Source organism: Chiloscyllium plagiosum, chromosome 41, assembly GCF_004010195.1.
Source record: "Chiloscyllium plagiosum isolate BGI_BamShark_2017 chromosome 41, ASM401019v2, whole genome shotgun sequence".
NCBI lineage: Eukaryota > Metazoa > Chordata > Chondrichthyes > Orectolobiformes > Hemiscylliidae > Chiloscyllium > Chiloscyllium plagiosum.
Window position 1 is genome coordinate 18,740,903 of NC_057750.1, and position 27,563 is coordinate 18,768,465.

A 27,563-nucleotide genomic window follows, 5' to 3' on the forward strand; every position below is an offset into this window, starting at 1 on the left:
AAACATGATTTCCCTTTCATGAATACAGGCTGATTTTGATAAAGATCCCATTATTTTATAAGCTCCAGTTACCAAATCTAGTATAATGTATTCGACCATATTTCCTACCTGCAAAGCGAACAGGTTTTGTTTTTAGTTTTCTCTCTCTTTTTTAATTCAGTGCATTAGAACATAACAACATATAAACTAGGAGCAGGTGTAGGCTATCTGGCCATTCGAGCCTGCTCTGCCATTCAGTAAGATCATGGCTAATCTTTTCGTGGACTTAGCTCCAATTACCCGACCTCTCATCGTGTTCCTTAATGTCTTTATTGTTCAAAAAAAGAATCTTAGATTTAAAACGTTGACAGAAGTAGCGTCAACTACGTCACTGGGGTGGGAATTCCATTTATTCACAACCATCTGAGTGAAGAATGTCCTTCTCAGTTCAGTCCTAAATCTATTCCCCCTAATTTTGAGGCTATGCCCTCTTGTCCTAGTTTCACACACCGGTGGAGATATCTCTATTTCTATCTCACCCATTCCCTTCAAAATTTTATGTTCCTGTGCGATCCTCCATAATTCGTCTAAATTCCAATGAATATAATCCCAGTCTACTCAGTCTCTCCTCATAAAACAACCTCCTCAACTCCGGAATTGACTTAGTCAACCTCTTCTGTACCTCCTCTAGAGCCAGAGCATCCCTTCCCAAGTCAAGAAACCCAAACTGTACACAGTACTCCAGATGTGGCCTCACCAACACCCTGTACAGCTGCAACATAACCGCCCTGCTTTTAAACTGAATCCCTTCAGCAATGAAGGACAAAATTCCATTTGTATTCCTGATTACTTGTTATACTTGCAAACCAACCCTCTGTGATTCATGCACAAGAACCCCATATCCCTGTGCATAGCAGCATGCTGCAACGTTTTACCATTCAGGTAATAATCCTTTTAAACTAGTATTAGGATCGTTTGTTACGATGTAATTCACTGAAGTTGCTTGCAAATGATCATTGAAGCTAAAGGTATCGGCAAAAAAAAAAGTTACTGTTCGGGGCATCACTTGAACTTTTCAAGCAAGTTTTATTGAAGTTTTAAAAGATGGATTATCGAAGAGTCTGAAATCAACGCTGACCAATCGATTTATGATATAAATAATGATTATATATGTTAACTGAAGAATAGCTCGAGAACGTTAATTGCATCTTCATGCCTCTATGTTCCAACATTTCCATATCGAAAGATTAATGAAGCATCTCGTGGCACTACACCATGAAATGTGACAAACAAAATATAAGTTCATCGTCTTAGTAGTTTTCTTCGTGAGGCTGAAGAGTGCAGACGGGTTTTTAGATGAAAAAAAAACAAGTCCTGAACTCTTAACTGTTTGCCGACCTAATTTTGGCTATTCCAGATGAATTACTATTACATTGCTACAACAGCAGATGGCAATGCCAGATCATATACATTTGATTCTCACTGCAGTACATATTTGAATTATACAGAACATTGTTGTGCTAGAACATAAGAGCTAAGAGCCCCTATTACGATTGGCTAAACTCCTGGCACTCCTTTGCTAACCACACTGTACATCACTCTGTGGGCGTCAGTAGCGCAAACAAAAACGAATAATTGGCAAGATCTGACCGACTTTTCAAGATTTAGCACAAATTTTGGGCCTGACATCAAATTTCAAACTCAATGACTGAATAAAAAAAAATTAAGCCTTTTTGTTCTTAGAGCCACTTCCGCCATTCATTAAGAACAATTTTTGCCGCCTTTGTTCGTCTTGTCTATGTTTATTATCCTTGTCTTACCCTGTGACACAACGTCTACCAGTCTCTCCCCTGAATAAAACAAACGACTGGGCATTTTATTTGGAAGGAGAATTCCCAAAAAATCACAAATCCTTTTGTGGAGAAAGTTAAGCTAATACTGAATAGTCGATCAGTTATTAGAACATCTTGTTATTGTTATTGTTCTTATGTGTTGGATGTAGGCATCACTGGCAAGTTCAGACTATATTGCAAATCCCTAAAATCTCCGGAATTGGATGTCTCGTCAGGCCATTTCTACTCATTGTTCTCCATTCTCACCATGAGAGAGCAAAATTCTATGAAATCTCTTCTCGCGGGCCAAACCTCTCGTTCCAGAGGTTACTCACACCATAATAATGCCTCGAAGAGAAGTAAGATTTTTCTTTTGCAAGTATAGTTTAACAGTAAACGTGTGCAATTTCACAAAAAATGAAGTATTTTTGGGTCTTGAATTCGTATTTTATCACCTTAAACTCGATAAATAAAAAAACAGATTTATTTCCTCAACATTTTTCCTGAACCTAAATGGCACTTTGAGATTATTCATGTGCACGGTCTCCCAAAAGCCTTTGAGCATCAATACCCACCTATATTACACAGTTTTGGAAGATATTCTGTTTCTCTGTCAAATTAAGCATATCAAACCCAAATTTCGCAATCTTCGTAAAACAGAATACACTTGAACTGTTCAGATCACATGGAGCAGTACAGAATCTACAGCAGGGTCAAGGCAATTCCGCACAACTCTGCCAGCCTTTATTAGTTGCACCTTCAAATCACGTTGTCAAATCATAGTGCTATCTCTGTTTTAAGCCATTTCCCATTCAATCATTCTTCGATCGTGTGTAGTTATCCAGTCATTTATTTATCCATTATCAACGGGATTCTTCACATGGACAGTATTTTTATTTGGAAATTTTCTTTCTGTCTTTCGATAAGGCAATTGCATTTGGAAACTTTACTGGGCTTTACTGAACGTATTGAATGCACGTTTACTAATTCCCCACAAATACCACGAAGGTGTAGTCACAGTTTTCCAACCACTTCGGAATGTCGGTTAGAAGGAAGGAAATTCGGCGCATAAATAAACGCCCAAAGCAATAATGACCTAAAATTAACTCTTAAAGTACTGAAAGTGCTTAGAAGGTATTGCCAATTCGATATAATTTATGCTTCAGGTCGTATGCTGCTTAAAAATCCGAAGATCTTCAAATATTTTGTTTTTAGATCGGATCTGAAATAGTTAATGTTCTTCCTACTCAGAAAGCCACTTATAGTAAGGCAACAGAAGTCGGAGCATTTGAGCCAATTCCATATCATATTAATTCACTTCCGCACGCAGCTTTTATTCAGCAAGGCTTGTCACATCCGTGACGTCATTTCCAGTTGGCACGTTGCAACTTTCACAGATGCCTTCAACAATAGACTCCGTATATTTTATATCTCTTCGCTTGTCAGACAACATACTGGGCTCCCTAGAAAGATGGAAATAAATCTCCTGTTCTGTGCCTTTGCATTGCTGATGTTTCGTAAGCTAACTTCAAACCCATTGTTCTTGCGTTGAAACAAAGTTCGCTTACGTGTAACTTTTTCGAGCGAAGTATGAGTTATGTTATACTAATATTTTGCTATATAACAAATATGTATTCATTAAGTATGTCTCTCCTGTTAAGTAACATAGAATTCTTAGGGAGACATTTTGGCTGTGGCATCTTTTAGATTAGTTTATACAAAAAGCTGGAACAAATTAGCTGGGAGAATTGACTTCCTTTTTGTGCCATATGATTTGTTAAGATTATTTTCGGTAGAAAACACACTGTGATGTATGGAAGCCATCGTTCTTCATCCATTCGACTACAGTCGTTACATTAACGGAATTATCTTGTTTTCCATTTCAGGCCATTGTCGGTGCGTTTCAGTGTCTCAGATTCCCAGAGAACTGACTGTGCGCCGAGAGGACACCGCAGCGTTGACCTGTCAACAGGAGGACAGTGATTACATTACAATGCTCTGGTACCGGCAATCTGGTGGACAGGGTCTGCAACTTGTGGCGGTTGACGTATCTGGGAATAAACCCACTTTCGAGAGAGGATTCGAGAAGGGGTTCGACGTGGTGAGACGCAATCTGAAAACGTCCATTCTAAAAATTCTCTCTGTAAACCCGGGTGATACGGCGATGTATTTCTGCGCTGCAAGTGAACACAGTGTTTGAAATCTCTTATGGGGCTTGACAATAACCATCTTGTAGCATTTCAAGAGCTATATTTTCCTGTTTGTACCTTTCCGATGTCAGTTCCCCGCTATCCCTCATGTGTTGGCATGTCCAACTATATTGTCCACTTACAAATCAATGAATGGTTTGGTAATCTGACAGAAAGAGAGTCAGACAATTCACAAAATCTGTCAACCAAATGCAAGGCATGAGTCAGGAATTTAATGAATACTTCCCAGTTGTCTGGATGAATGGACCTGAAAACTTTCAAGAAGCTTGACATACAAATTAGCTCACTTGATTGGCACGACATCCACAAAAAAATCGTTCCTTTCAGCATTGACATTGAACAGCAGCAATGTGTACCAGTTAAAATGTGCTCTATAAATATTCATCAAATAAACAACACCTTCCAAATCTATGACTGGCACCGACTAAAAGATGGACAGGAGGGACATGGGGGCACCATCACCTGCAAGTCCCTCTCCAAACAATTCGCCATGATGATTTGAAACTACATCACTATTCGTTCAGTATCCCTGAGTCCAAGTGTTAAAACTGCCAACGATTCCTCTAAAGGCATTTTGGGTTTACGTATAACAAACAGATTGCAATAGTTCAATCACATTTCAAAGTCATCAAGGGATGGGAAATAACTTCAGGTTTAAGTAACGATACCCACATCCCACGAATTAATGATAACCAGGGTGTGAGGGGAAGACAGATTGCATATGCATATAGGCTAAAATAAGGTGTAAGTGAAGAAAAATGGTAAAAGAAGCGTGAAAACTTTAGTTTCTTTCTCAAAATAGGTTTGCAATTCGTATCAAGATGGCTATAGCAATGTGATATCCCAGAGAAGTGGTCGCAAGGTAAAACAGAGAAATAATCAGGGAAGTGCATATGCCAGGGTAATTTGACAGTTTGGAAGTATAAAAAACACAGATGAGATGGTCAGATGATTATCCAATAAATGATGAAATGATGAATGAATCAGGCCTGATGAAGGACTTATGCCCGAAGCATCGACTCTCCTGCTCCTCGGATATTTGCCTGACCGGGTGTGCCTTTTCCTGCACCACACTCTTCGACTCACATTTTCAAATAGGCCTCTATTTTTTCTTACCTGAAATATTCAAAGCTGTGGTTGGGGGCTGGGACATGAGCAGGTGGGGAATGATTCTGACGGTATGGGGAATCCAGAAGAAATTATATCCCTGACTGCGGTGGGATTTGTACTACACAACAAATACAAGAGATCGTCACTTGTAAGAAACTAAGCCTAATTGACAGAGAGACTTTGAGTTGATGGGAGCCAGTGAATGAAGGCTAGTGCATGAGGTACATTTATGTAGGGACTGGGGGAGTGATTAAAATATGGTGGTGATTGTGAGCCTGAGGGGTTTGGGGTGGATCGAGGGAATGAACAGATCGGATGCCAGGGGTGGCATTGCTAGTCTTAATGGGAGATTGTAGTGTTGCATACAGATGGTGAATAACGTATGTCTTGGGCCGATGGATCCACAGGTAGGTTTGAAGGCTGAGGGACGAGGAGGGAACAGAAGACAACATGGGGTGTTGCAGAGAACGGTTTAAAAAAGATAAGTGGCTGCCCATACATGGGACTTCCTCAGGCTGGCCTGCCGAATTCAAGAGGTATTGGAATGGTTTTCACCTCCTGGATCTGCAGATCCTCACCTAGTTGTGGTTGGCTGGTTCGCCAATGCTTGGAAAACCTGGATGACCAGGGTTAAACTTGAAAAATCAAATGATGTTATTGCCACTGCATCATTGCCATATTTGCTTCCGTGGAGTGAGATAGCTAATTCCCACGTTTTAGCCACAGTTACAACTGGGCATCAGCACACACAAGGCTACTAAGCACGCTCTAATACAAAGTGCTAGTTCCTCAAATTAATCTTTCAACTATAACTTTGATATAATCTGTGTTCATGTCTTCCCAAATGATGCATTTCAATTGTTGACTTTTATTTTGCTCATGTGCTTCCAGATATATCGTTGATCTGCGCCCCATTACTAGAATAGAAATGCAAAAGATTTCCGATTTCCTCCTTTGTTCTAAGTTCTTTGCACAGGAAATGAATAATTTTCAATGTCTCACATTTTAAAAAAGCACACATTTGATGTAGTGTGGTTGAGGTTCGCTCGTGGCAGACAGAGATGTATCGTCTGTTGTCACATAATATAGACTAAAAAAGACCATAAAGTGTAGAAGCAGAAATAGCTCATTCAGCCCACAATTCAGTGAGACCATGTCTGATCTGAAAATCTTCAACTGTCTTTTTTCTTATGATCGTAAATTACTTCACTAATTAAAAATCTGCCTGTTGCAGTATTTAATATATTTAATGACCCAGCCTTCACAACTCAGTGGTTGTTGAGATTCAATAGATTTACTTCCCTGTGAGTAAAAAGTAATCTCTGTTTTAAATGTGCAACCAATTATTCTGAGATATCCTCTGGTCTTAACCTTTACCACAGGGAGAAACAACGCTTCCACATCCAACTTGTCAAGTCCCCTGAAAATATTATGTGTTTCAAAGAGATTGCTTCTTGCTCCTCTCAATTCTAACATGTTTCGACACAGTCCATGAATCTCTCCTGGTAAGACAATCCCTTCATAGTGGGTATCAGCGTAGTGAACCTCCTTCATTTCCTGGAAACCTTTCCTTAAATACTGGCCAAAAACAGTTCACAGTTTTCCAGCTGGGGTGCGATGCGTGCCTTGTATAGTTTTAGAAAATCCTTTATTCTCACATATCACGTTCCCATTGAAGTAAAGGCCAGCATTCTTTTACTTTCCATATCACCCGCTGAACTTGGGTGCAAACGTTTAGAATTCATGGATGAGGACTCCCAAATCTTTCTGTTCTGCAGCTAAATTTAGTCTTTCTCCATTTAAGTAATATTTAACTCCTCCGTTTTATAATGTCAGGATGCAGGATTCATATTTTCCCATATGGTATTTCATCTGCCAAGTATTCTGGTCACTTGCTTAACTATTTGTATTCTCCTGCAGATTTTGTCATTCGTACCACTATTCATTACATCTAATTTTGTGCCATCTGCAAATTTGACGAATGTACATTCAATTTTCTCGCCTGAGTCATTAATGTATATCGGAAATGATATATATTAGTCATATATTTTGGGCCCACCATTGATTCCTGTGGCATTCCACCAGTTACAGGTTTCCATTCTGAAAATGCTCTCCTTCTCCTAACTGTCTGTCTGCTATTATTGGAAAGTCATTAATCATTTCCATTATGGGTACAATACAGACGACACCAACTGTCACTTCCTGCTAAAAAAGATACTATTCTGCAGCATCTGATGCAATTCTACCTTGTGTTAAGAGCAAGAGAAATATGTCTTCTCCTGTCGATGTGTATACGAAAATAAGAGGAATTATTTCTCACTTTCGCCTTCCTTAATTTACAATTATATTAAACTTGAAGCACTTTCTATCGTCTTTGACTATCTTCGCAAGTCAACGAATCTTCAAAGGAGTCCTTTTTCTGAAGCCTAGCACTGTTGCATTGTGGGGAACGTGGTAATCAATTTCTGCCAAAGTCTCGACAAATAATAATGTAACAACGATCATCACGGCTTTCCGTTAAGTCGTTTCAGGATTAAACTGTCTCCCCAGGTTACTGAGCGAATTCGCTGCTTTTCTTCAAAATTGTGGCACTTGAAATGTTAACATCTTCTGAGAGTCCAATAAAAAAGGATTTCCGAATCTCCCTCCGTACTGAGCCTCCGGCAAATCCAATGTCCACTCGATACCGGTCTTCTGACTTTGCAATATTGTGTCTCCGAGAGCGCAGGACACTGTCTTATTCCTTCAAACATGCACTGTACCTCCCTGCTGCCCCTCCGACAACGTAACACTCTGTCAATACTTCTCCTTTCAGTCCAGCAGAACTTCTTTTGCTCTGCACTGAGTGTCGCTCTCGGTTGTGCTTTAGTTGTAATCATGTGATTTAAATGCAATAATCTCAGTGGCGAGGGCGCGGCCTAGGGAGTCTCAGTATATAAATACACGCAGGACTGCTTAAGCTCCTTCCAACTGAGCAAATTGCGAAAACAATATCACCCGGTGATATTCTATAAAACAGCTAGAACATCAGGAGGCAGAGACTGGGATAGAATGCATTTGGGCTCGAATTCATGCATCATTATTTTATTGTTGCCGTGTAAGTTCCTTGGCCCTCCCACTGAATTTACTGAGGTCATGTTCAGAGATATTGGAAATGTTAGGAATTACAGTATTAATTGTCGTTAGTGGTGAACTGGTCAGGGAAAGGTTTTTGGAACATTTAACAATTGAGTGGTGATTGTGAAAGGGCAATTGTTGGATCTCGGCGATGAACCTCCGAGGCACATTAATAATGGTTTGCTTTCGAAAGCGTTGCCAGTAACTTTAAAAGCAAGTTTTCCTTTTTCTTCTGTTACATAGATGTGATCTCTCAGGAGCATCGGATCTTCCAATCGCCAACTCAATTATCTGTTGAATGGGGAAAAGGCGTGAGCTTGGACTGCCGACAAAGTCAGTCGTTAGAGTACATGTATTGGTACCAACAGAAGAAAGGTGGAGGACTGCAAATGCTTTTGCGCTCATATGGCTATGACAACAATATAGTGAAAGAGAAAGGTGTCTCTGATCGGTACCAAGCAACAAGGAATGGTATGCAAAACATTAACTTGAACATAACTGGGGCGATTACAGAGGATGAAGGGATATATTACTGTGCTGCCAGTAGTGCCACAGAGGCGCAAGTAAGTGATCCTTCAGTTCAAAAACCTACCATACCTCCCACTCTCAGATCCACAGTAATAATGGAATCGCACGTTGACAATCGTCAACACACAAGGACATAAAAACTAAGAGCAGGGGTGGGTAATTCAGGCTCTCAAACTTGCTTCAATAGGATTCAGTATCATCATGGTTGATCTTATCTCGGTCTGAACTCCACTTTCCTGCCCGCTGTTCATTCCCCTTTAAACCACCACGAATTAAAATATGTTTAGCTGTTCCTTAAATATACTCAGTGTCACGGCGTCCACCATGCTCTCCGATAGCGAATTCCACAGATTCAAGACCCTCTGAGATAAGTAATTTCTCATCTCAGTTTTGAATCTCCCATCCCTTAGCTTAAAACTATCTCTTGGATGTTTTGTCAACTAACATTTACACTGAGGTTCAGAAGGAGAAATTAAGTAAGAAATTAAAATAGTTTTGGAGATCGTGTTAGAGGAGGACAGAGGCCAAGAACTTTAGGGAGGCAGTAACAAACCTGAGGCCCAGAAAGAGAAAGGATGTCGAAGAACTGCAGGCATTATTGAGACAATGCTGCCACCTATCGCTCTGCTTTCGCTATTGCACGTAACTCGTTGATTGGCTAAAACCTGGTTAATTTGGAAAGTAAGAAGAAAGAAAACCGTCTCCATTGCAGCCCCTTCATTAAGGTTTTCTGAAGTAAAGCTTGATATGATCCTAGATGAAACCATCACATTTCCGTTATGAATTGATTCTGGGCTAGGAATGCTTTTGCTTACTATTTACAAAGTTTGATATCTCAGACATATAAGATCCAATTTGCGAACAGACGTCAAAGCAGATCCCATTGATTTCTTAGCAATCCACCCAGATGTTAGTGTCACTGCGGGTCCCCAAATCTCATGAAACGTTTTCCTCCTTCACAAGGAAATGTAGTCTTTTCCTTTTCTAGATTGCTCTCCAGTTTAAAACCCCTGCCGAATTTCAGATTGCGATCCTCAGCCAAACGGTATATGAATCCAGAGTTCCCTCAGATCTATTCTCACACCTAATGTGATGAACCCACTACATTTCCGTTACAATGTAGGTGGGACCTCTACAAGCAGATGGTTTTCATCTAAACCAGAGAGGTACCAATATCCTGGGTGGGAAATTCGCTAAAGCTATTAAGGTGGGTTTAAACTAATACAGCAGAGGGATGGGAACCAAAATTGTAGGCCAGGTACAGAAGAGGATGAGAGTAGGGAGTTCCCAAATCAAGTATCTGACACTGGCAAGCGAGAACCTGGTTTGAAGTGTGTGTACTTCAATGCGAGGACCATCCGAAATAAAGTGGGTGAACTGGCAGCGTGGGTTGGTACCTGGGACTTCGATGTTGTGGCCATTACGGAGACATGGATAGAGCAGGGGCAGGAATGGTTGTTGCAGGTTCCAGGATTCAGATGTTTCAGTAAGAACAGAAAAGATGGTAAATGAGGGGGAGGTGTGGCATTGTTGATCAGGGACAATATTATAGTTGTCGAAAGAATGTTTGGGGACTCATTAACTGAGGTAGTATGGGCTGATTTTGAAACAGGAAAAAAGTCACCATGCTGGGAGTTTTCTATAAACCTCCGAATAATCCCAGAGATGTAGAGGAAAGGATAGCAAAGATGATTCCTGATAGGAGTGAGAGGGGCAGGGTAGTTGTCATGGGGGGCTTCAACTTTCCAAATATTGACTGGGATCACTACAGTATGAGTACTGTAAATGGGTCAGTTTTTGTCCAGTATGTGCAGGAGGGCTTCCTGACACAGTACATAGACAGTCCTACAAGGGGCGAAGCCACTTTAGATTTAGTACTGGGTAACACGCCTGGCCAGGTGTTAGATTTGGAAGTAAGTGAGCACTTTGGAGACTGCAATCACAATTCTGTCAGGTTTAATTTAGTGATGGAAATGGATAGGTGTACTCCACTGAGCAAGAGTTACAGCTGGGGGAAGAGAAATTACCATGCAATTAGGAAAGATTTAGCAAGCGTAGAATGGGGAAGGGAACTGCAGGGGATGAGCACATTAAAAATGTGGAGCCTATTCAAGGAAAAGCTCCTGTGTGTCCCAGATAAGTAAGTACCTGACGGGCAGGGAGGAAGATATAGAACACGTGAGCCATGGTTTACGAAGGAAGTGGAATCCCTGGTCAAGAAGAAGAAGAAGGCTTATGTCAGGACAAAATGTGAAAACTCAGTTAGGGCGCTTGATGGTTACAAGGAAGTCAGGAAAGACTGAAAAAGAGAGCTCAGAAGAGCCAGGAAGGGACATGAGACGTTGTTGGTGGATAGGATCAGGGTTAATCCTAAGACTTTCTATAGGTATGTCAGGAATAAAAGAATGACGAGAGTTAAATTAGGGCCAATCAAGGACAATAGTGGGAAGCTGTGTTTGGAGTCAGAGGAGATAGGGGAAGCACTAAATAAATATTTTTCGACAGTGCTCACTTTAGAAAATGAAATTGTTGGTGAAGAAGATACAGAGATACTTGCATCTAGACTAGAAGAGATTGAGGTTCACAAGGAAGAGGTATTAGAATAGTGCAGAGTGTGAAAATAGACAAGCCCCCTGGGTCGGATGGGATCTATCCTAGGATCCTCTGGGAAGTGAGGAAAGAGATTGCCGAGCCTTTGGCATTGATCTTCAAATCATCATTGTCTACAGGAATAGTGCCTGAGGACTGAGGATCGCAAATGTGGTTCTCTTGTTCAAAAAGGGTACTAGAGACAACCCTGGTAATTACAGACCAGTGAGTCTCACTTCAATTGTTGGTAAAGTGTTGGAAAAGTGTTGGAAAAGGTTATAAGAGCTAGGATTTATAACTATCTAGAAAAGAATAATCTGATCAGGGGCAGTCAGCACGGTTTTATGAAGGATAGGTCTTGCCTAACGAATCTTATTGAGTTTTTTGACAAAGTGACCAAACAGGTAGATGAGAGTAAACTGTTGATGTGATGTATATGGATTTCAGCAAGGCGTTCAATAAGATTCCCCACAGTAGGCTATTATACAAAATGCAGAGGAATGGGACTGTGGAAGACATGGCAGTTTGGATCAGTAATTGGCTTGTTGAAAGAAAGCAGAGGGTTGTAGTTGATGGGACATGTACATCTTGGTGTCCAGTTACTAGCAGCATACCGCAAGGTTCGGTGGTGGGTCCATTGCTGTTCGTCATTTTTATAAATGACCTGCATGAGGGCTTAGAAGGGTGGGTTAGTAAATTTGTGGACGACACTAAGGTCAGTGGAGTTGTGGATAGTGACGAAGGATGTAGTAGGTTGCAGAGAGACATAGATAGGATGCAGAGCTGGGCTGAGAGGTGGCAAATGGAGTTTAATGTGGACAAGTGTGAGATGATACACTTTGGCTGGAGTAATCAGAATGCAAAGTACTGGGCTAATAGTAGGATTCTTGGGAGTGCAGATGAATAGAGAGATCTTGGTTTCCATGTACACAAATCCCTGAAAGTTGCCACGCAGATTGACAGGGTTGTAAAGAAGTCATACAATGTTTTGGCCTTTATTAATAGGAGAATTGAGTTCTGGAACCAGGAGGTTATGCTGCAGTTGTACAAAGCTCTGGTACAGCCACACTTGGAGTATTGTGTACAGTTCTGGTCACCACATTATAAGAAGGATGTGAAAGCTTTGGAAAGGGTGCAGAGGAGATTTATTAGGATGTTGCCTGGTATGGAAGGAATGCCTTATGAGGAAAGGCTGAAGGCCTTGAGGCTGTTCTCGTTAGAGAGAAGAAGGTTGAGAGGTGACTTAATAGAGACATAAAAGATCATCAGAGGGTTAGATTGAGTGGACAGGGAGAGCCTTTCTCCTAGTACAGGGATGGCAAACACGAGGGGACACAACTTTAAAGTGAGGGGAGATAGGTATAAGACAGATGTCAGAGGTAGTTTCTCTACTCAGAGAGTAGTAAGGGTATGGAGTGCTTTGCCTGCAATGGTAGTAGATTCACCAAGTTTAAGTTCATTTAAGTCGCCATTGGACAGGCATATGGACGTACATGGAATAGTGTAAGTGGGATGGGCTTCAGATTAGTATGATAGGGCGGCGCACCATCGAGGGCCGAAGGGCCTGTACTGCGCTGTAATGTTCTATGTTCTTACCATTTGTTCTTCCTTTCCAGCGTATTTGTTCAACTTCTTAGGACACTGCTAATGGTCAGGCGATACACCAGCTTCTTAACACAGGTTCAATTGCTGCTACTCAATCAGGCTGTATCTCGTTGAGACTCAAGTACTGATATCCAGCATCCATTCAGTGGCACAATTCCAAATCTCCAGCTGCTCCAAGCGAAACCTATTTCCAGCTTAAGGGAACCAGCAAACAGTAGTCGATTAGCAACGTGGCTTCAACTTCTTTTGCCCCTGATTTTCAGTCAGACCTGTTTTGTTTATAGCTGCGCCAAGCAAAAGGTTGCATTCCTTTGACCTACTCCCAGCTGCACTGGACAATAAAGGCTTCCAGATCATCACTTAACTCAAAATTCTTACAGATAATAGCAAAATGTTTTGCTATTTGCTTCTACCCTGACATTTCCATGACGAAATAATTCTTGGCTGACTTTCTGAATTGAGTGACAATCTGTGCTGTTGTTGCTGGGCAAAAATCAGTTATAACTGGCATCGTAATATCTGTGCGTTAAATATTACAGTGCTAGCTCACACAGCAGAAATTCATGCAAGATTGATTCTGTCACACATATGATATGCAAACGTTGCTCAGGAAGCAGATAACCTTAACTCAACACTGGAAGAGATTTTTGTCTATTGCATAGATGTAAGTGCTTCAATTGGTAACCCCCTGACATCTGAGCCAGATCCTTCCAGATGAGGGTCGACTCCTGAAAGTTGGGTACGAGTTGAATGTTGGCAATTTCAACACTAGTGCAGAGGGGGCGCTGCCTTTTTGGAACGTCTGCTTGTGGAACACCACACTGCTGGTGGATTGGGAATGCGGATGTACTGAATAGTGGGAGGAACCAATGAAGTGTTAGTACTTACTGAGCAAGCAATTTCAGAAAGTCAGGACTAAGGACGGCCAGGCAGCAAAGACAGACTACGACACTATCACAGGTTCAATGCTGACAGAGCGCTACATTACCAGACGTTCAGTGATGAGTAAGAGCACCGGGCTGTGGTAGACTGTCTGAAGAACTGTAGTGACTAACCTATGAATTATGAATTAGTAAATTTAAAGTGCCCATTGTAGATAGGTAAATACATCTAGAGTGCTCTATATCAGAGGGACAGCGCTGAACTGTCAATATCAGCGCTGTGGGAACTCAATTGAAAGAGACTGATTCACGAGGGAGTGGTTCACTCGCAAGAGAATCCTGCACAATTGTAATGCCTGAGAGCGCCCTTACTGATGGCTGGTTCGTGCCGAGGAGGTGAAGCATTGTCAGAGGACTGCATAATTTTATTACCAAAAGATCAGTGCTACATGCATCATCAGAGCGGCTTAATTCAAGAAAATATATCAAATTGAAAGCCCATCTGACGTCTTCAATGAAGAAAGTATGTCCAATCATTGAAATGAAGAGCAGGATGATTTCTGCTTGCTATTGCAGGGCCATCATTTTCCCCTCAGCTAACAAAATTAAAAATAGATTTCCTCACTATCGTTCAATATTTTGCTTGTGAGAACATCTGTGCACAATCGGGTGGCTTAAAGGCATGGCATTCTAACCAAAACTCCATCAATAAACACATCGACTTACATCCCATTTATCTTGCCTTGAGAGAAAGAACCGGAAATGACATCACCCACCTTAATAAACCAAGACCTATAAATGGAGAGGCGAGACATACCACCAGCGATTCACCGGCGACTGTCCCTGATGATGTTCACTAGTTATGGTGAGGAAACGTCTGAAAACAACCCTTCCAGCTCAGCGAGCTGACTTATATACTTATCATCAACCTGAGCTACAAATCGCTGACACTGATGAAAACTCCCAAAGTGTTGAGGACGTTTTAATGGAATTATCCATTACTTAATTTAAAAAGATTAAAACAACAATTTCTGAGGTTAACATGATAAAACAACTCGAGATCATCCACAAATCTGGAGCCATTGTAAATATTTTGTCAAAGGCAAGTGTAAGTCCTTTGTCGCTGCTCAATTCTTCAAAAAAAAGTTCATAAAGCTTATTTCATGAAATGATAAACACAGGTACGAACACACACATTATAAGCAGGACGAGGCCACTCATTGAGTCTGCTCAGGTATTCAGTACGATCATGACTGATATGACAAACAGAACTACTGGAATTTTAAATTGTCTATTGTCGGTATATGTACAAAAATCATTTGGTTCACTAATACCCTGAAGGGAAGAAAAGTTGCCATCCTTACCTGGTCTGGCCCCTACGTGGTTCTAAACCCGGAGCAATGTCCTCTGAATTGGCCTAGTCAACCAACAAGTCCAGGCACTGCCGACGATGCCCTCCTCTCATGCAAGAATAATAAAACAAAATGCCGGTAATCTAACCCCCGCCCTTCATTACTGTACATAGGCAATAATCAGTTCTAAGGACTAAGGACTAAGACATTTTGGGAGTGCGCCTTATGTATTATAAAATGTTTAGAGCTCCCGGAACATGTCGATGCTTGATGTCAATTTTATCCTCCGCCTACGCACTTCCTGTAACTTTGTCAGCATTTCGTTCTTCTCCTTTCATATGTTTGTCCAATCAGAACCCTTGCCGTGGGCTAAGCCTTTTCTCATCACTTCCGGGTTGGATTTATCCATCATTATTTTATATCAATGTTTATTTTGCACTCTAACCATTTTCTTTACGCCGACCCGAACAAACCATTTGACCACAAACAAAACTCTCTGGCACCTCCAGTTTCTCTCATCCAGGGAACAGTGCATCAATCTGATTGGTTCCTGAAAAGTACAACCATTCAGTTTCTGTCTTTGAAAATCACTTTTACACCTCCTTCAATGACATCACGTTTCTTTCTGTGAAATGGATACCAGACCTATGCACTATGCACATATGGTCGAGTCAAGTTCCTTTATTGGCTTAAAAGAACTTCCCAATGAAATAGTGGCTTAATATTTTGTTCGCAAGGGGAGAAACTACAATATCAATGGTATTGTATTCAATAATTCGTTAACATTCCAAAAGATTAATTAGAGTATTAATTCCATAGCCACTCACATTCGGTATCGAAAATGAAATCAGGATAAAAATCTGGTAAAAGCAAGTTAGCATAATTTAATTACATAAATACACTAATACCATAGCGAATTGAGGAACAATGGACGGAAAGCTAAAGGAAGTGTCATGTCTATTTAGATTATATTGCAATTACAAGTAAATAGACATTATCAGCACTGACTCTCATGGTAATTTCAACATTTAAGTATCCCATTAAGAAATGGAACCACATTCATAATAGGAAATATGTAATAGAAATATGACTGCACCTGCAGTTTTGAGATCTCAATTCAATTGAGTTTATGATTTTCATTGAATGATCTGAGCGTGATTGTAGGCACCGGTTCTGGAAGTTGTTAGATGGCACAAGGGGTTTCCACAACTTAGTGCAAAGGTTATTCTTAATAACGTTTCAATCGTTATGAAGTATTGCGCACTTACTTCCATATAGCCGTCACCTCTCTACCGCCAGTATTTGACATCCATGTCCAATTCCTCAATTGTTATTCATTGTTAAACACTTCATCAACGTAGTGAACCTGAAGTTTTGTGCTGCATTCGGTCAAAGATGAAACACCTTAACACACATGACAAACGGTGGAGTTTTCCATGCTACTGTTAGTGGCAGGTGCACGGTGAGCTGGATTGGCTTGAAGTAAGATCAACTGAAATGATAACAACATCGCACGCTTTACGGGAGGCAGTGGCCTGGTAGTATTATCACCGCTCGAATTGAACTAGCGTTCTGGTGGCTAAGGTTTGAGTCCCGCTACGTCAGATGGTGGAATCTGCTTCCAATTTCTTTTTAAAAGTCTGGAATTAAGAATCTACTTCTAACCGTCAAATCATTGCCAATTGATGGTTGAAACCCCATGTGGCTCACTCATGTTCTTCAGCGAAGGAAGAAAAATTAGCTTTTCAAGTGATAAGTTTATCAGCTTACAATGCACCTGATTTACTGTAGATATCAAAGGTCTTTTGGTTGAGAAAATGTGTTAGGTTCCCAGCGTCCTGTACATTTCAGAAAAGATGCAACAAGTAATAGTTCCTCTCTCTCTCTTACATGGTTAAAAGGGCCTCCCACTCGTGTGTCACAGATGGAAAGAGGTTGAATAACCTCCTCCAGTGTCTGTGCAACTGAAGATAAAGTAATTGAACGGTCACTTAATTTCAGCTTGAACATGCTGAATAGCCTGTTCTTGTTCCAATGCAAATAGCTCCATTGGTTGGATGGATTCCTTAAATCCCTATTATACAAGTTAAAGTGCAGTTGATTGGTTTCCTCTTCCATTTTTTAACGAGCTCTGATGTTGTATGTCTTCCTCAAGTTGCTGTGCTCTATGGTTGACAAGTCCACCCCATTTTCTTATGTATCAAGTTTCAGAAGAGGTTATGGAGTCCAACTACGATCTAATCAATCCCAAATGACATTGCAAACTAAAGCTGTGCAGAAGGACTTAAGAGGCGGGGTCTTATGCCATTCATACTCGACATTTTTTTTTGTATGAGATTATTTCACCGTGGGGACAGCAGGGCACTGTGATTAAATCCAATGCAACCTCTGTACAAAAACCTCCTTCGAAACGAGCTCAACAGAAGACAACAAGGTGAATGCACCACCATCACATTTCAATTAAAGCGGTTCAGGGAAATACCATGAAAGGATAATTGTAACTGCAAGGCACTTCTAACGAAACAAAATGCATAATCTTTGTGTCATTTTTCTGAACATTGATCACTCTTCATCCCAACTTCGTTTGACAAGCCTGACAAAGAATCATTCAGCCATTCCTCGCATTGCCATTCCATGCAACTTCCTTGGCGGAATTCAAATGCTTCTCCTCCGTTTTTAAAGTATTTTTGTGCTCCGCCACCCTTTGAGTGTGCTCATGACTTGACCAGCAACTCTTAATTGCGACTACAGTCCACTTTTAGGTGACTGTTCCATGGTGTTGGAATCTGAGAACATGTGGAGTCAATAACATACTTCGAGATGGGCACAAAATTAACGGTAAGAGAATGAACCTTATTCACCTCAGAAATTATCTAGCAATAAAAGTTCACAGTCCTCTGAGCTCTGAGCTACTTAAAACGTCAGAGACTGTTCTGATATGTGCCAATAACCTCAAGAAATGCGCCCAATGCAGTACAGTGACAGCATTTATTTATCACTTCCGAGCAATATTCAATTCCAGAGAAGGCATTGATTCCCTCTTCTGACTCACAAAGGAAAATGCCTGGTTCATTCTGGGTCAAGTTGGAGGTGGTTCTTGTAATCTGTCCAATACAAGAATACAACAACGCAATGTTAACGAAGGTGTAACGTGCCATGCAATTAAATTATAATTCTACCCACGCATTCAGAATCTGTTCAGAATAAACTGGTCGACAGGGACCAACATTTAATCATGCGGGTACAGATGGAACCAATAGATTAGAACAACGTCTTAGAGGCAATTACAGCATGCAAGGATGCATTCAGAGGATGCATAACCTGGAAGCATACAAAGTCAAATGAGATTCAAATGTTTGATATCAGTATACTTCATTTAGAATGGCATCACACTTTTTAGTCTGTGACGGGGTAGTGTCACTGTGCTTCAGAAGTAAATTATTTCGGGCCAGGCACTAAATTAACAGTTCTGGGTAAGTCATCTATCTTATTTTTTCCCAGTGTGTCCATTAATACTTTATTGATGACTAATGAGCCGAGCCTTTCATATTCTTTCCAGTTCAATACTTGTTTCTTAAATTTTTGCCTGTGAAATGCCGATCTCTTTCATTTCGTAAGAAACAATTCCCGAGACCGTTCATGATTGAGAATTGAACATTGTTCAATTGAACATTGGTCCTGGTACCAAGTTAACAGTCTTAATTAAGTCTACAGTTATTTCGGTTCTAGTATTGATCAGAATCCATGTCAATCTGCAATTGAACATAATGTGGGGGGAAGGGGGGGGGGAGATGTGATACGTTCAAGATTAAAACAAAACATTGATGAGACTTACAACCTGATTCACTCTGTCATTATTTTCTCCTTATTCCTTTGTACCTGGATGACTTGCTTGCAGTTAAGAATCAATTATGTTGCTGTGGGCCTGGAGGGCAGACTAGTTGTCCTTTCCTAAAAGGACATTAGTTTACCAGATGATGTTTTACAACAGTGGATTCAGATCATCTCTCGATTTCCAATTGCCGATTTTACCGAATTCAAATTCTGCCATCACCACCTTGGCTCCAAGGACAGTACGTGCGTTTCTGCAAAACCAGTCCAGAGAAAACGCTACATATAATCTCCTTCCTAGAAGATAGCATGCATATTATAACATATTGTGGGTGACATGACTAGAAATGTTGCATTCTATAAGTATATAAAACATACGCGGTGATGTAGTCAATGTGTTAAGATGATTAAAGAATTCGAAAACCTACATACAAATATTTTAATACCTTTGGTCAGTGAGATGGAGAAGCAAGGAGGGGTTTGCAGCATCTTTAATTAGCAACAGTGTATTTTGTGGAAGCATGTGGAAATGTAGAAATATGTTGTTCCAACAAATCTCCCGAGATTTGCTATCCACTTGATAGCTCAACTGTGAAATCGGTAAATGCTTGTTCGGCAAAGGTATTACGCGTTAAATAATCATGGCGGGGTAATGAAGTTAAAATACCAAAAAAAAACCCACGATGTAATTGAATGGTGGAACAGAATCTAAAGAGGGAATCATCACTCGTATGTTCGTAAGGTCAATTCAGGAACTATAGTAGGAACTTCAACAGAACTGACTTAGCAACACAGACTCAATTGGGTTTTGCTACAGCTTGGTACCGCTGTGTTCTAACAGCGAAGCTTACTTTGGAGATGGGACGAAGTTGGTCGTTTTCGGTAAGTGATTACATTCTCAGCGCTACAGAAAGTTGTTTAAATTCATGTCTTAATGCAGAGTTTGGTCGAGGGGGTTGAAATGCAGGAACTTGGTAAATAATTATGGCTTTTATAGTGGAAGGCTTGATAAGTCACTGGACTGGTGGAAAAGAGCTTGAGAGAAAACATAACTGAAGGTCTTTGGAAGAAAACTGAACATCCTCAAAATAAACAGAAATTGAAATAACATTATTGCAAACAGAATTGTTGAAGTTGGCGTGTGAGAGTAGAACAAGAGCGCAAAGCAATACTGTACAATGAAAAAGTATCAGATTCAATTGGTCTTTATGTAGTTCCAGGAATATATTATTAAAGTCATAGAGTCAAACAACATGGAAACATACCCTTCCGTCCAAGTGGCCCATGCCTTTCAGGTTTCCTAAACTGAACTAGTTCTATTTGCCTACATTTAGCCCATATCTCTCTAAACATTTCCTAACCATGTACCTGTCTGTACGTCTTTTACATGTTGTAATTGTATTCACCTGTAACACTGTAGCGACATTGGATGAATTTATAAACATAATAAAGATTGACAATGACCGCATCTGAATTGGGAGGTGTTGGCCGAGCGGACTGTTAATCCAGAAACCCAGGTAATGTTCTGGGGACTTGACTTCGAATCCCATTATGGCAGACGTAGAATACCGAAATTAATCAACTGTAGTATTAGAAATTTCATGACGTCCATGAATCGATTGTCAGGCAAAATTCAGTTAGATCATTAGTGTCCTTTACTGAAGGAAACTGCCATCCATATCTAGTTTGGCTTACATGTGACACCAAGCACTTGGAATAGGGTTGACTTTTAACGCCCTCGGGGCAATTAGTGATGGACAATGAATACTGACCTAGCTGGTGACACCCTACGTCCGAGAAGCATTTAAAAAAACTCAACAGTGTGAGCTCACTTTGTGGAAAATAGTAGGGTGAGACATGACCTGACTGAACTTTTTTCAGATGATGAAAGGAGTTTCATTGAATCATAGAATCCCTACAGTGTGGAATTAAGCCATTTGGCCCAACAAATCCACACCGACCCTCCGAACATTTACTCACTCGGACCTATTCAAAACAGCTTAAATAGAAAATGTACTTTGATTGCAACTGTGACCATGTTCAGAGGCTATAAATATAAAATAATTGGTAATAAAACCAATCGGGAATTCAGGAGAAAGTTCACCAAAGACCTGGAATAAATGTTAAGAATTGTTATTATATCAAATGATTGAAAGTGATTACAGTTGATGCATTTAAGATGCAACACACTTGCGGGAGAAAGACATAAAGAGATATTGTGATGAAATAGGAGAGGGAGAGTTGCGGGAGACATTGACATGAACCTGGACGATGGAGTGGTCTGTTACAGATATTTTTATTATTCAATGCATTTCCTATTGATCTAAAAGTTTTTAATGGATTAGTAGATAACAGAAAATGACGTTTTCAGATTATAATCGTATTGAGAGACGTAAAATATCAACTAAAATTCTAGGATAGATTTGCAGTGACCTGTCAACATTTACTAGCTTGACAACAGAGCTAAAATTGAGGAGGGTTTGTATATCGTACTTAGTGACTGATATAAGAGGTGACTGACTGGTTTGATTGATGTGTGTAAAATAATATAAAAGTTAATCCATCCGCTATTTATTCTGTTGGCATAGTTCATAGTAAAGCATGGAATGATATTTGCATAGTGGAGAGTAACTTTAACATTAAAGTCCGACTGTCCAATACTGATGTTAGGAAATTCATGACTTTTGAAGGGTGTTAAAATTTAGGCGCCTTTCCTCAAGGAAACTACTGAAGCTGGGGAGTCAATTGTAACTTCTTAAACTGAGATTGGTAGATTTTGTTTTTGCCAGCAAGAATATTAAAAGATCTCGAAGAAAGCAGTATGACATAACTAGTTGAAGGTCACGACAACCCCAAGGGCTGCGGAGTCTATCTTCTCGTTCCTATATTGCTTTGTTTGTTGGGCTAAAGTTTCCATATTTCCATCTGTACCCTTGTTCTGAAGGGATTGTGGTAGAGAGAGGTGAAATGTTTAAATGGAGGCATCTAGCTTTCTATATTGTTGACATTTGCTACCTTGGACGTGAGATTAATTTGATTGTTTTCAATAAGTTTGTGAGTGCGCAAATGTCTAAATATCCATTAGTCCTTTTATCCTCTATCTATCTGTACTGGCCTGGCCTGCAAGTGTCACCTTTTGCTTCCTTTTTATGCATGCCTTGAAATCTGTGTAATCATTTGCATTTCTGTGCATCTGTCTACTTATGTTGCATTTTGATACCAAGGTTTAATGTAGTGTGGTTGGGAATGCTCAGCCTGTGCATTTCGGAGAAGGAACATTCTTAACAGTTTTGGGTGAGTTGGATTATTTTTGTGATGGAATCATCTCGCAAGACAAAGCTTTTCACTGTGCCTTGGTACACGTGACAATAAATTCAATTCAATTCAATTCAATTTGTGTTCCTAATTTCCAGTTCTCCTTCCTTTCCTCAAACTAAGGTTCATCTTGAGTGCAGAATTTAGTTAAAAGTTATGAAGATTTCTGAGAAAACTATTCTAGTATGAGCAGGGCTAACATGTCGAGAGGTGGATAGATGGTATTGAGAATGTTTGCAGTCGAATTCAAGAAGACTAAAGTCAACTAGTAATGGGAGATGCAGTTCAAACTAGTAGGACACTAGAATTTTTGTCTTGTCACATAATGATGTAGGAGCAGGAAGTACACAATTATCGCATTTTGGCGATGGCAATAAGTTAACAGTCTTCAGTAAGTTAATGCTTTTTTTGGACCCAAACAGCTTTGAAGCAAGAGAAACAATTTGCTCTCCTCAGTTTGAAGAAAGGAAGGAGAACTGGAAATTAGGAACATTAGTAGATAACAGAAAATGACGTTTTCAGATTATAATCGTATTGAGAGACGTAAAATATCAACTAAAATTCTAGGATAGATTTGCAGTGACCTGTCAACATTTACTAGCTTGACAACAGAGCTAAAATTGAGGAGGGTTTGTATATCGTACTTAGTGACTGATATAAGAGGTGACTGACTGGTTTGATTGATGTGTGTAAAATAATATAAAAGTTAATCCATCCGCTATTTATTCTGTTGGCATAGTTCATAGTAAAGCATGGAATGATATTTGCATAGTGGAGAGTAACTTTAACATTAAAGTCCGACTGTCCAATACGGATGTCAGGAAATTCATGACTTTTGAAGGGTGTAAAAATTTGGGTGCCTTCCCTCAAGGAAACTACTGAAGCTAGGGAGTCAATTGTAACTTCTTAAGCTGAGATTGGTAGATTTTGTTTTTGCCAGCAAGAATATTAAAAGATATCGAAGAAAGCGGTATGACATAACTAGTTGAAGGTCACGACAACCCCAAGGGCTGCGGAGTATATCTTCTAGTTCCTATATTGCTTTGTTTGTTGGGCTAAAGTTTCCATATTTCCATCTGTACCCTTGTTCTGAAGGGATTGTGGTAGAGAGAGGTGAAATGTTTTAATAGAGGCATCTAGCTTTCTATTTTGTTGACATTTGCTACCTTGGACGTGAGATTAATTTGATTGTTTTCAATAAGTTTGTGAGTGCGCAAATGTCTAAATATCCATTAGTCCTTTTATCCTCATTCTATCTGTACTGGCCTGGCCTGCAAGTGTCACCTTTTGCTTCCTTTTTATGCATGCCTTGAAATCTGTGTAATCATTTGCATTTCTGTGCATCTGTCTACTTATGTTGCATTTTGATATCGAGGTTTAATGTAGTGTGGTTGGGAATGCTCAGCCTGTGCATTTCGGAGAAGGAACATTCTTAACAGTTTTGGGTGAGTTAGATTATTTTTGTGATGGAATCATCTCGCAAGACAAAGCTTTTCACTGTGCCTTGGTACACGTGACAATAAATTCAATTCAATTCAATTCAATTCAATTTGTGTTCCTAATTTCCCGTTCTCCTTCCTTTCTTCAAACTGAGGTTCATCTTGAGTGCAGAATTTAGTTAAAAGTTATGAAGATTTCTGAGAAAACTATTCTAGTATGAGCAGGGCTAACATGTCGAGAGGTGGATAGATGGTATTGAGAATGTTTGCAGTCGAATTCAAGAAGACTAAAGTCAACTAGTAATGGGAGATGCAGTTCAAACTAGAAGGACACTAGAATTTTTGTCTTGTGACAATTATGTAGGTGCAGGAAGTACACAATTATCGCATTTTGGCGATGGCAATAAGTTAACAGTCTTCAGTAAGTTAATGCTTTTTTTGGACCCAAACAGCTTTGAAGCAAGAGAAACAATTTGCTCTCCTCAGTTTGAAGAAAGGAAGGAGAACTGGAAATTAGGAACACGAATTGAATTGAACTGAATTGAATTGAATTGAATTGAATTTATTGTCAAGTGTATCGAGGCACAGTGAAAAGCTTTGTCTTGTGAGCAATACAGAGAGAGATCATATAGTTAAATACCATAGATAAGTAAATAATATGTACGCAGCAGCAAAAACAAAAACACAGACATAGGCGAATGTTAAGAGTTTGTGAGTCCATTCAGTATTCCAACAACAATAGACAAAAGACAATAGGTGCAGAAGTAGGCCACTCTGCCCTTCGAGCCTACACCACCATTCAATATGATCATGGCTGATCATCCTTAATAAGTATTCTGTTCCTGCCTTATCTCCATAACTCATGATTCCACAATCCTTGAGAGCTCTATCTAATTCTTTCTTAAATGAATCCAGAGACTGAGCTTCCACTGCTCTCTGGGGCAGAGCATTCTACACAGCCACCACTCTCTGGGTGAAGATGTTTCTCCTCATCTCTGTCCTAAATGGTCTACCCCATATTTTTAAGCTGTGTCCTCTGGTTCGGCACAAACCCAAAGGAGAACAGTAGGATAGAAACTGATTTGAAACTGGTTAGTGCATGTGTTCAGGCTTCTGTACCTTCTCCCCAATGGTAGAGGTTGTAGAAAAGCATTAGCAGGGTGAGATGGATCTTTGACGGCGGCCTTTCCTTACAGCAGGCCCAGTAGATGGATTCTATAGATTTGATGTTGGTCTTTGTGATTATCCGGGTCTGTTCACCACTTTCTGTAACCATCTCCGATCTTGAATGGTACAGATGCCATATCAGGTAGTGATAAATCCAGACAGAATGCTCTCAATGGCGCGCCCATAACATTTGGCAAGGTTATTTGCCATCATGCCAAATTTTCTCAGCTGCTTGAAGAAGAAGAGACGTTGCTGGGCCTTTGTAACCAGTGCATCCACATGAAGAGTCCAAGAAAGTTTGTTGTTGATGACCATTCCCAGGAGCTTGACAGTCTCCACTCGTTCCACCTCTGTGCTGTTAATGTGTAGGGGGACATGAGTAATAAATAATTGCTACATTAAAGAAGCAGCAAACAAAACAACTAAATATTGGGGTTTGTCTAGGTGGCGTTGCATGAAGACCCATAAGTATAGCCTGAAATGCAAAGAGACAGATATAAAGAAAAATGGAGACCATGAAAGAATGAATGAATGCAATGCAATCATCAATCGACCAAATGAACTTATTTAGGTGTGTCTGGAGAATTAAGGGTTCAGAATGTATTGATACAGCAATATAAAATTGTGTCAAGAAACGGCGACTACATTTCTCAACAGGGTAAAGCCTGTATTTAAGGTTGGTGATCTAATACATAAAAACAATGCTAACCATAGCTGGAATGAAGTTCCCAAATATTTCTGAAATTTCCAATATTCCTTACAAAGGAATCAGTGACTAGGTGGAAATTGATAGTGATAACTACCAAGTGTACAAAAGTTTGAAATGATTACTTAGTACATAATGGGATTGTGATGGAGGGACATTGGTGTTAATGAATACTCAAAATATTTGGAAGGAAGCGTTGAGGGTGCAGAAAGCCACTCATTAAAAATTTAAGAGGAGATAAGAAAATAAATTTTGATCAACTTTTAGGAGTCAGTTGTTGGATCCCAGTTAAAGAAATGTGTTTGCTTGTGAACAAAACACGGTAGGTTCTTTTTCAAGCCTTGGATATGGAGCAGTAATTATTTACTAGAATGGCTCCAGACGTGGGACAGCTGTGGGGACCTGACATTTCCTATGATTCTCTACAAGTCAGTAAAAAACAATTAGGGATTTAATCAACATTTTCAAAATTAATTAACATCTTGTGTCGTGTAAACAATCATAAAGCTCACATTGGCAGAATGATTGGTGACCAATGTTAATGATTTTGAGGTAATTGATATGAGGTAATTGATATAAAAGATTCAGCAGAGTGATTTCTCATAGAGGATTTGGTATGGCATGTGTTTTGCTGGAAGCTTGCTGAATGGAAACTGGGTAATCATTTTTTATTGAAAAAATATTTATAAGGCTATGAGAAAGCAGAAAAGTGAGTGAAATTAAATGAATAGCTCTTCCGAAGTTTTACTGGCGACAGGTCTCTTTTTCTGCTTTATAATTATGGCACTTTTAGAGTGGCATTGGATATAAAATAAATTAAGCAGATGAAATAAGGAATCAGTTAAGTACACAGTGGCCAATTGCAAGACTGCTTTAAAAAAACACTTTATCTTGTGAAGTTTTCTATCAAGGGTCTCACATTGTGTTCTGGAACTCAATATTATTTCGGAAGTGGCACTAAATTGACTGTAATCGGTGAGTCTAGAAATGTTAGGTTAACTTGGAAAATGTATGTTGTCAAAATTGCTAGGAAAGAGGTTTGAGATATCGGTTCGATTGCTGAAATGCCTTTTGTATTCAATGCATTTAGGGGATAGATGGGACCTAAAAGACAGAGAGGGGTCATCATTGATTGAAGAATTGTATAAAAGGAAAACTATTTTAAAGAAAGCTTTTTTATTATTCCACGTTATGGATTCTTATAGATAGCAAAAGGTTACTTGTATTATGAATTAAAATTTCCCGAATGCTTTAGAAGGTGGAATAGTTTTGTAACCGTGTTGAAGCACTGTGCTCTGGAAGCTATAATTATTTCTTTGGTGAAGGGACTAAACTGACTGTTTTTGGTGAGTTGCAAGTTAAAATATACGGTTAAAATTTTCATCTTTCAAATAAATAAATGAATTGAAAATTAGGTATTCTGCCATTTTTCTAAGACAAACATTTCTGGTGGGAAATATCAATTTCAAAATTCATTCAGAATATGAACATGTGAATTTGTTGAGAAATATAGAAGGAATATTTTTGATTGTTTGCCTGTTGTCAGAACCTCCGGAAAGGCTAACATTTATCGCCCAGAACTAATTGCCCTTGAAAAGTTAATAGCGAGTGCCTTGCTGAACTGCTGGAGTCTATTATTTTAGAGATATCAGGTGCCTTGTTGAAAAGAACATTCCAATATTATTGCCCACTTCCACAAAGATGGATTAAAGATCTTGTGGATTATTAATTCTAAAAATTGGTATACCAATAAATAATCGAAACGCAATATTCCAGATGCACATCGTCCTCCTAATTTAAAAAAAAAATTCTCACTGATTCAAACTGTCATTCTATTTCTATGTCCTCTCTGTATCTGCTTTCATTTCCAATGCTAATTTTTCATCTCGGGCATTCCCTGTT

The 27,563-nt window shown here is 39.7% G+C and overlaps 1 protein-coding gene across 2 annotated transcripts in view; it reads left to right on the plus strand.

The window, feature by feature from the left end:
- LOC122542912 (immunoglobulin kappa light chain-like) overlaps positions 1 to 27,563 on the plus strand; it is a 206,450-nt gene that overhangs the window by 163,366 nt on the left and 15,521 nt on the right. Inside the window, exons 1-4 of one of the 2 annotated variants that reach the window (XM_043681058.1) lie at positions 2,579 to 3,328; positions 3,698 to 4,003; positions 10,290 to 10,295; positions 19,876 to 19,916. In XM_043681058.1, the coding sequence (XP_043536993.1) occupies positions 3,046 to 3,328; positions 3,698 to 4,003; positions 10,290 to 10,295; positions 19,876 to 19,916 (636 nt within the window). In that variant the 5' untranslated portion in view covers positions 2,579 to 3,045. Of the gene's footprint in view, positions 1 to 2,578; positions 3,329 to 3,697; positions 4,004 to 10,289; positions 10,296 to 19,875; positions 19,917 to 27,563 lie in introns of those variants that run through there. The other variant, XM_043681057.1, reaches the window with a different exon arrangement.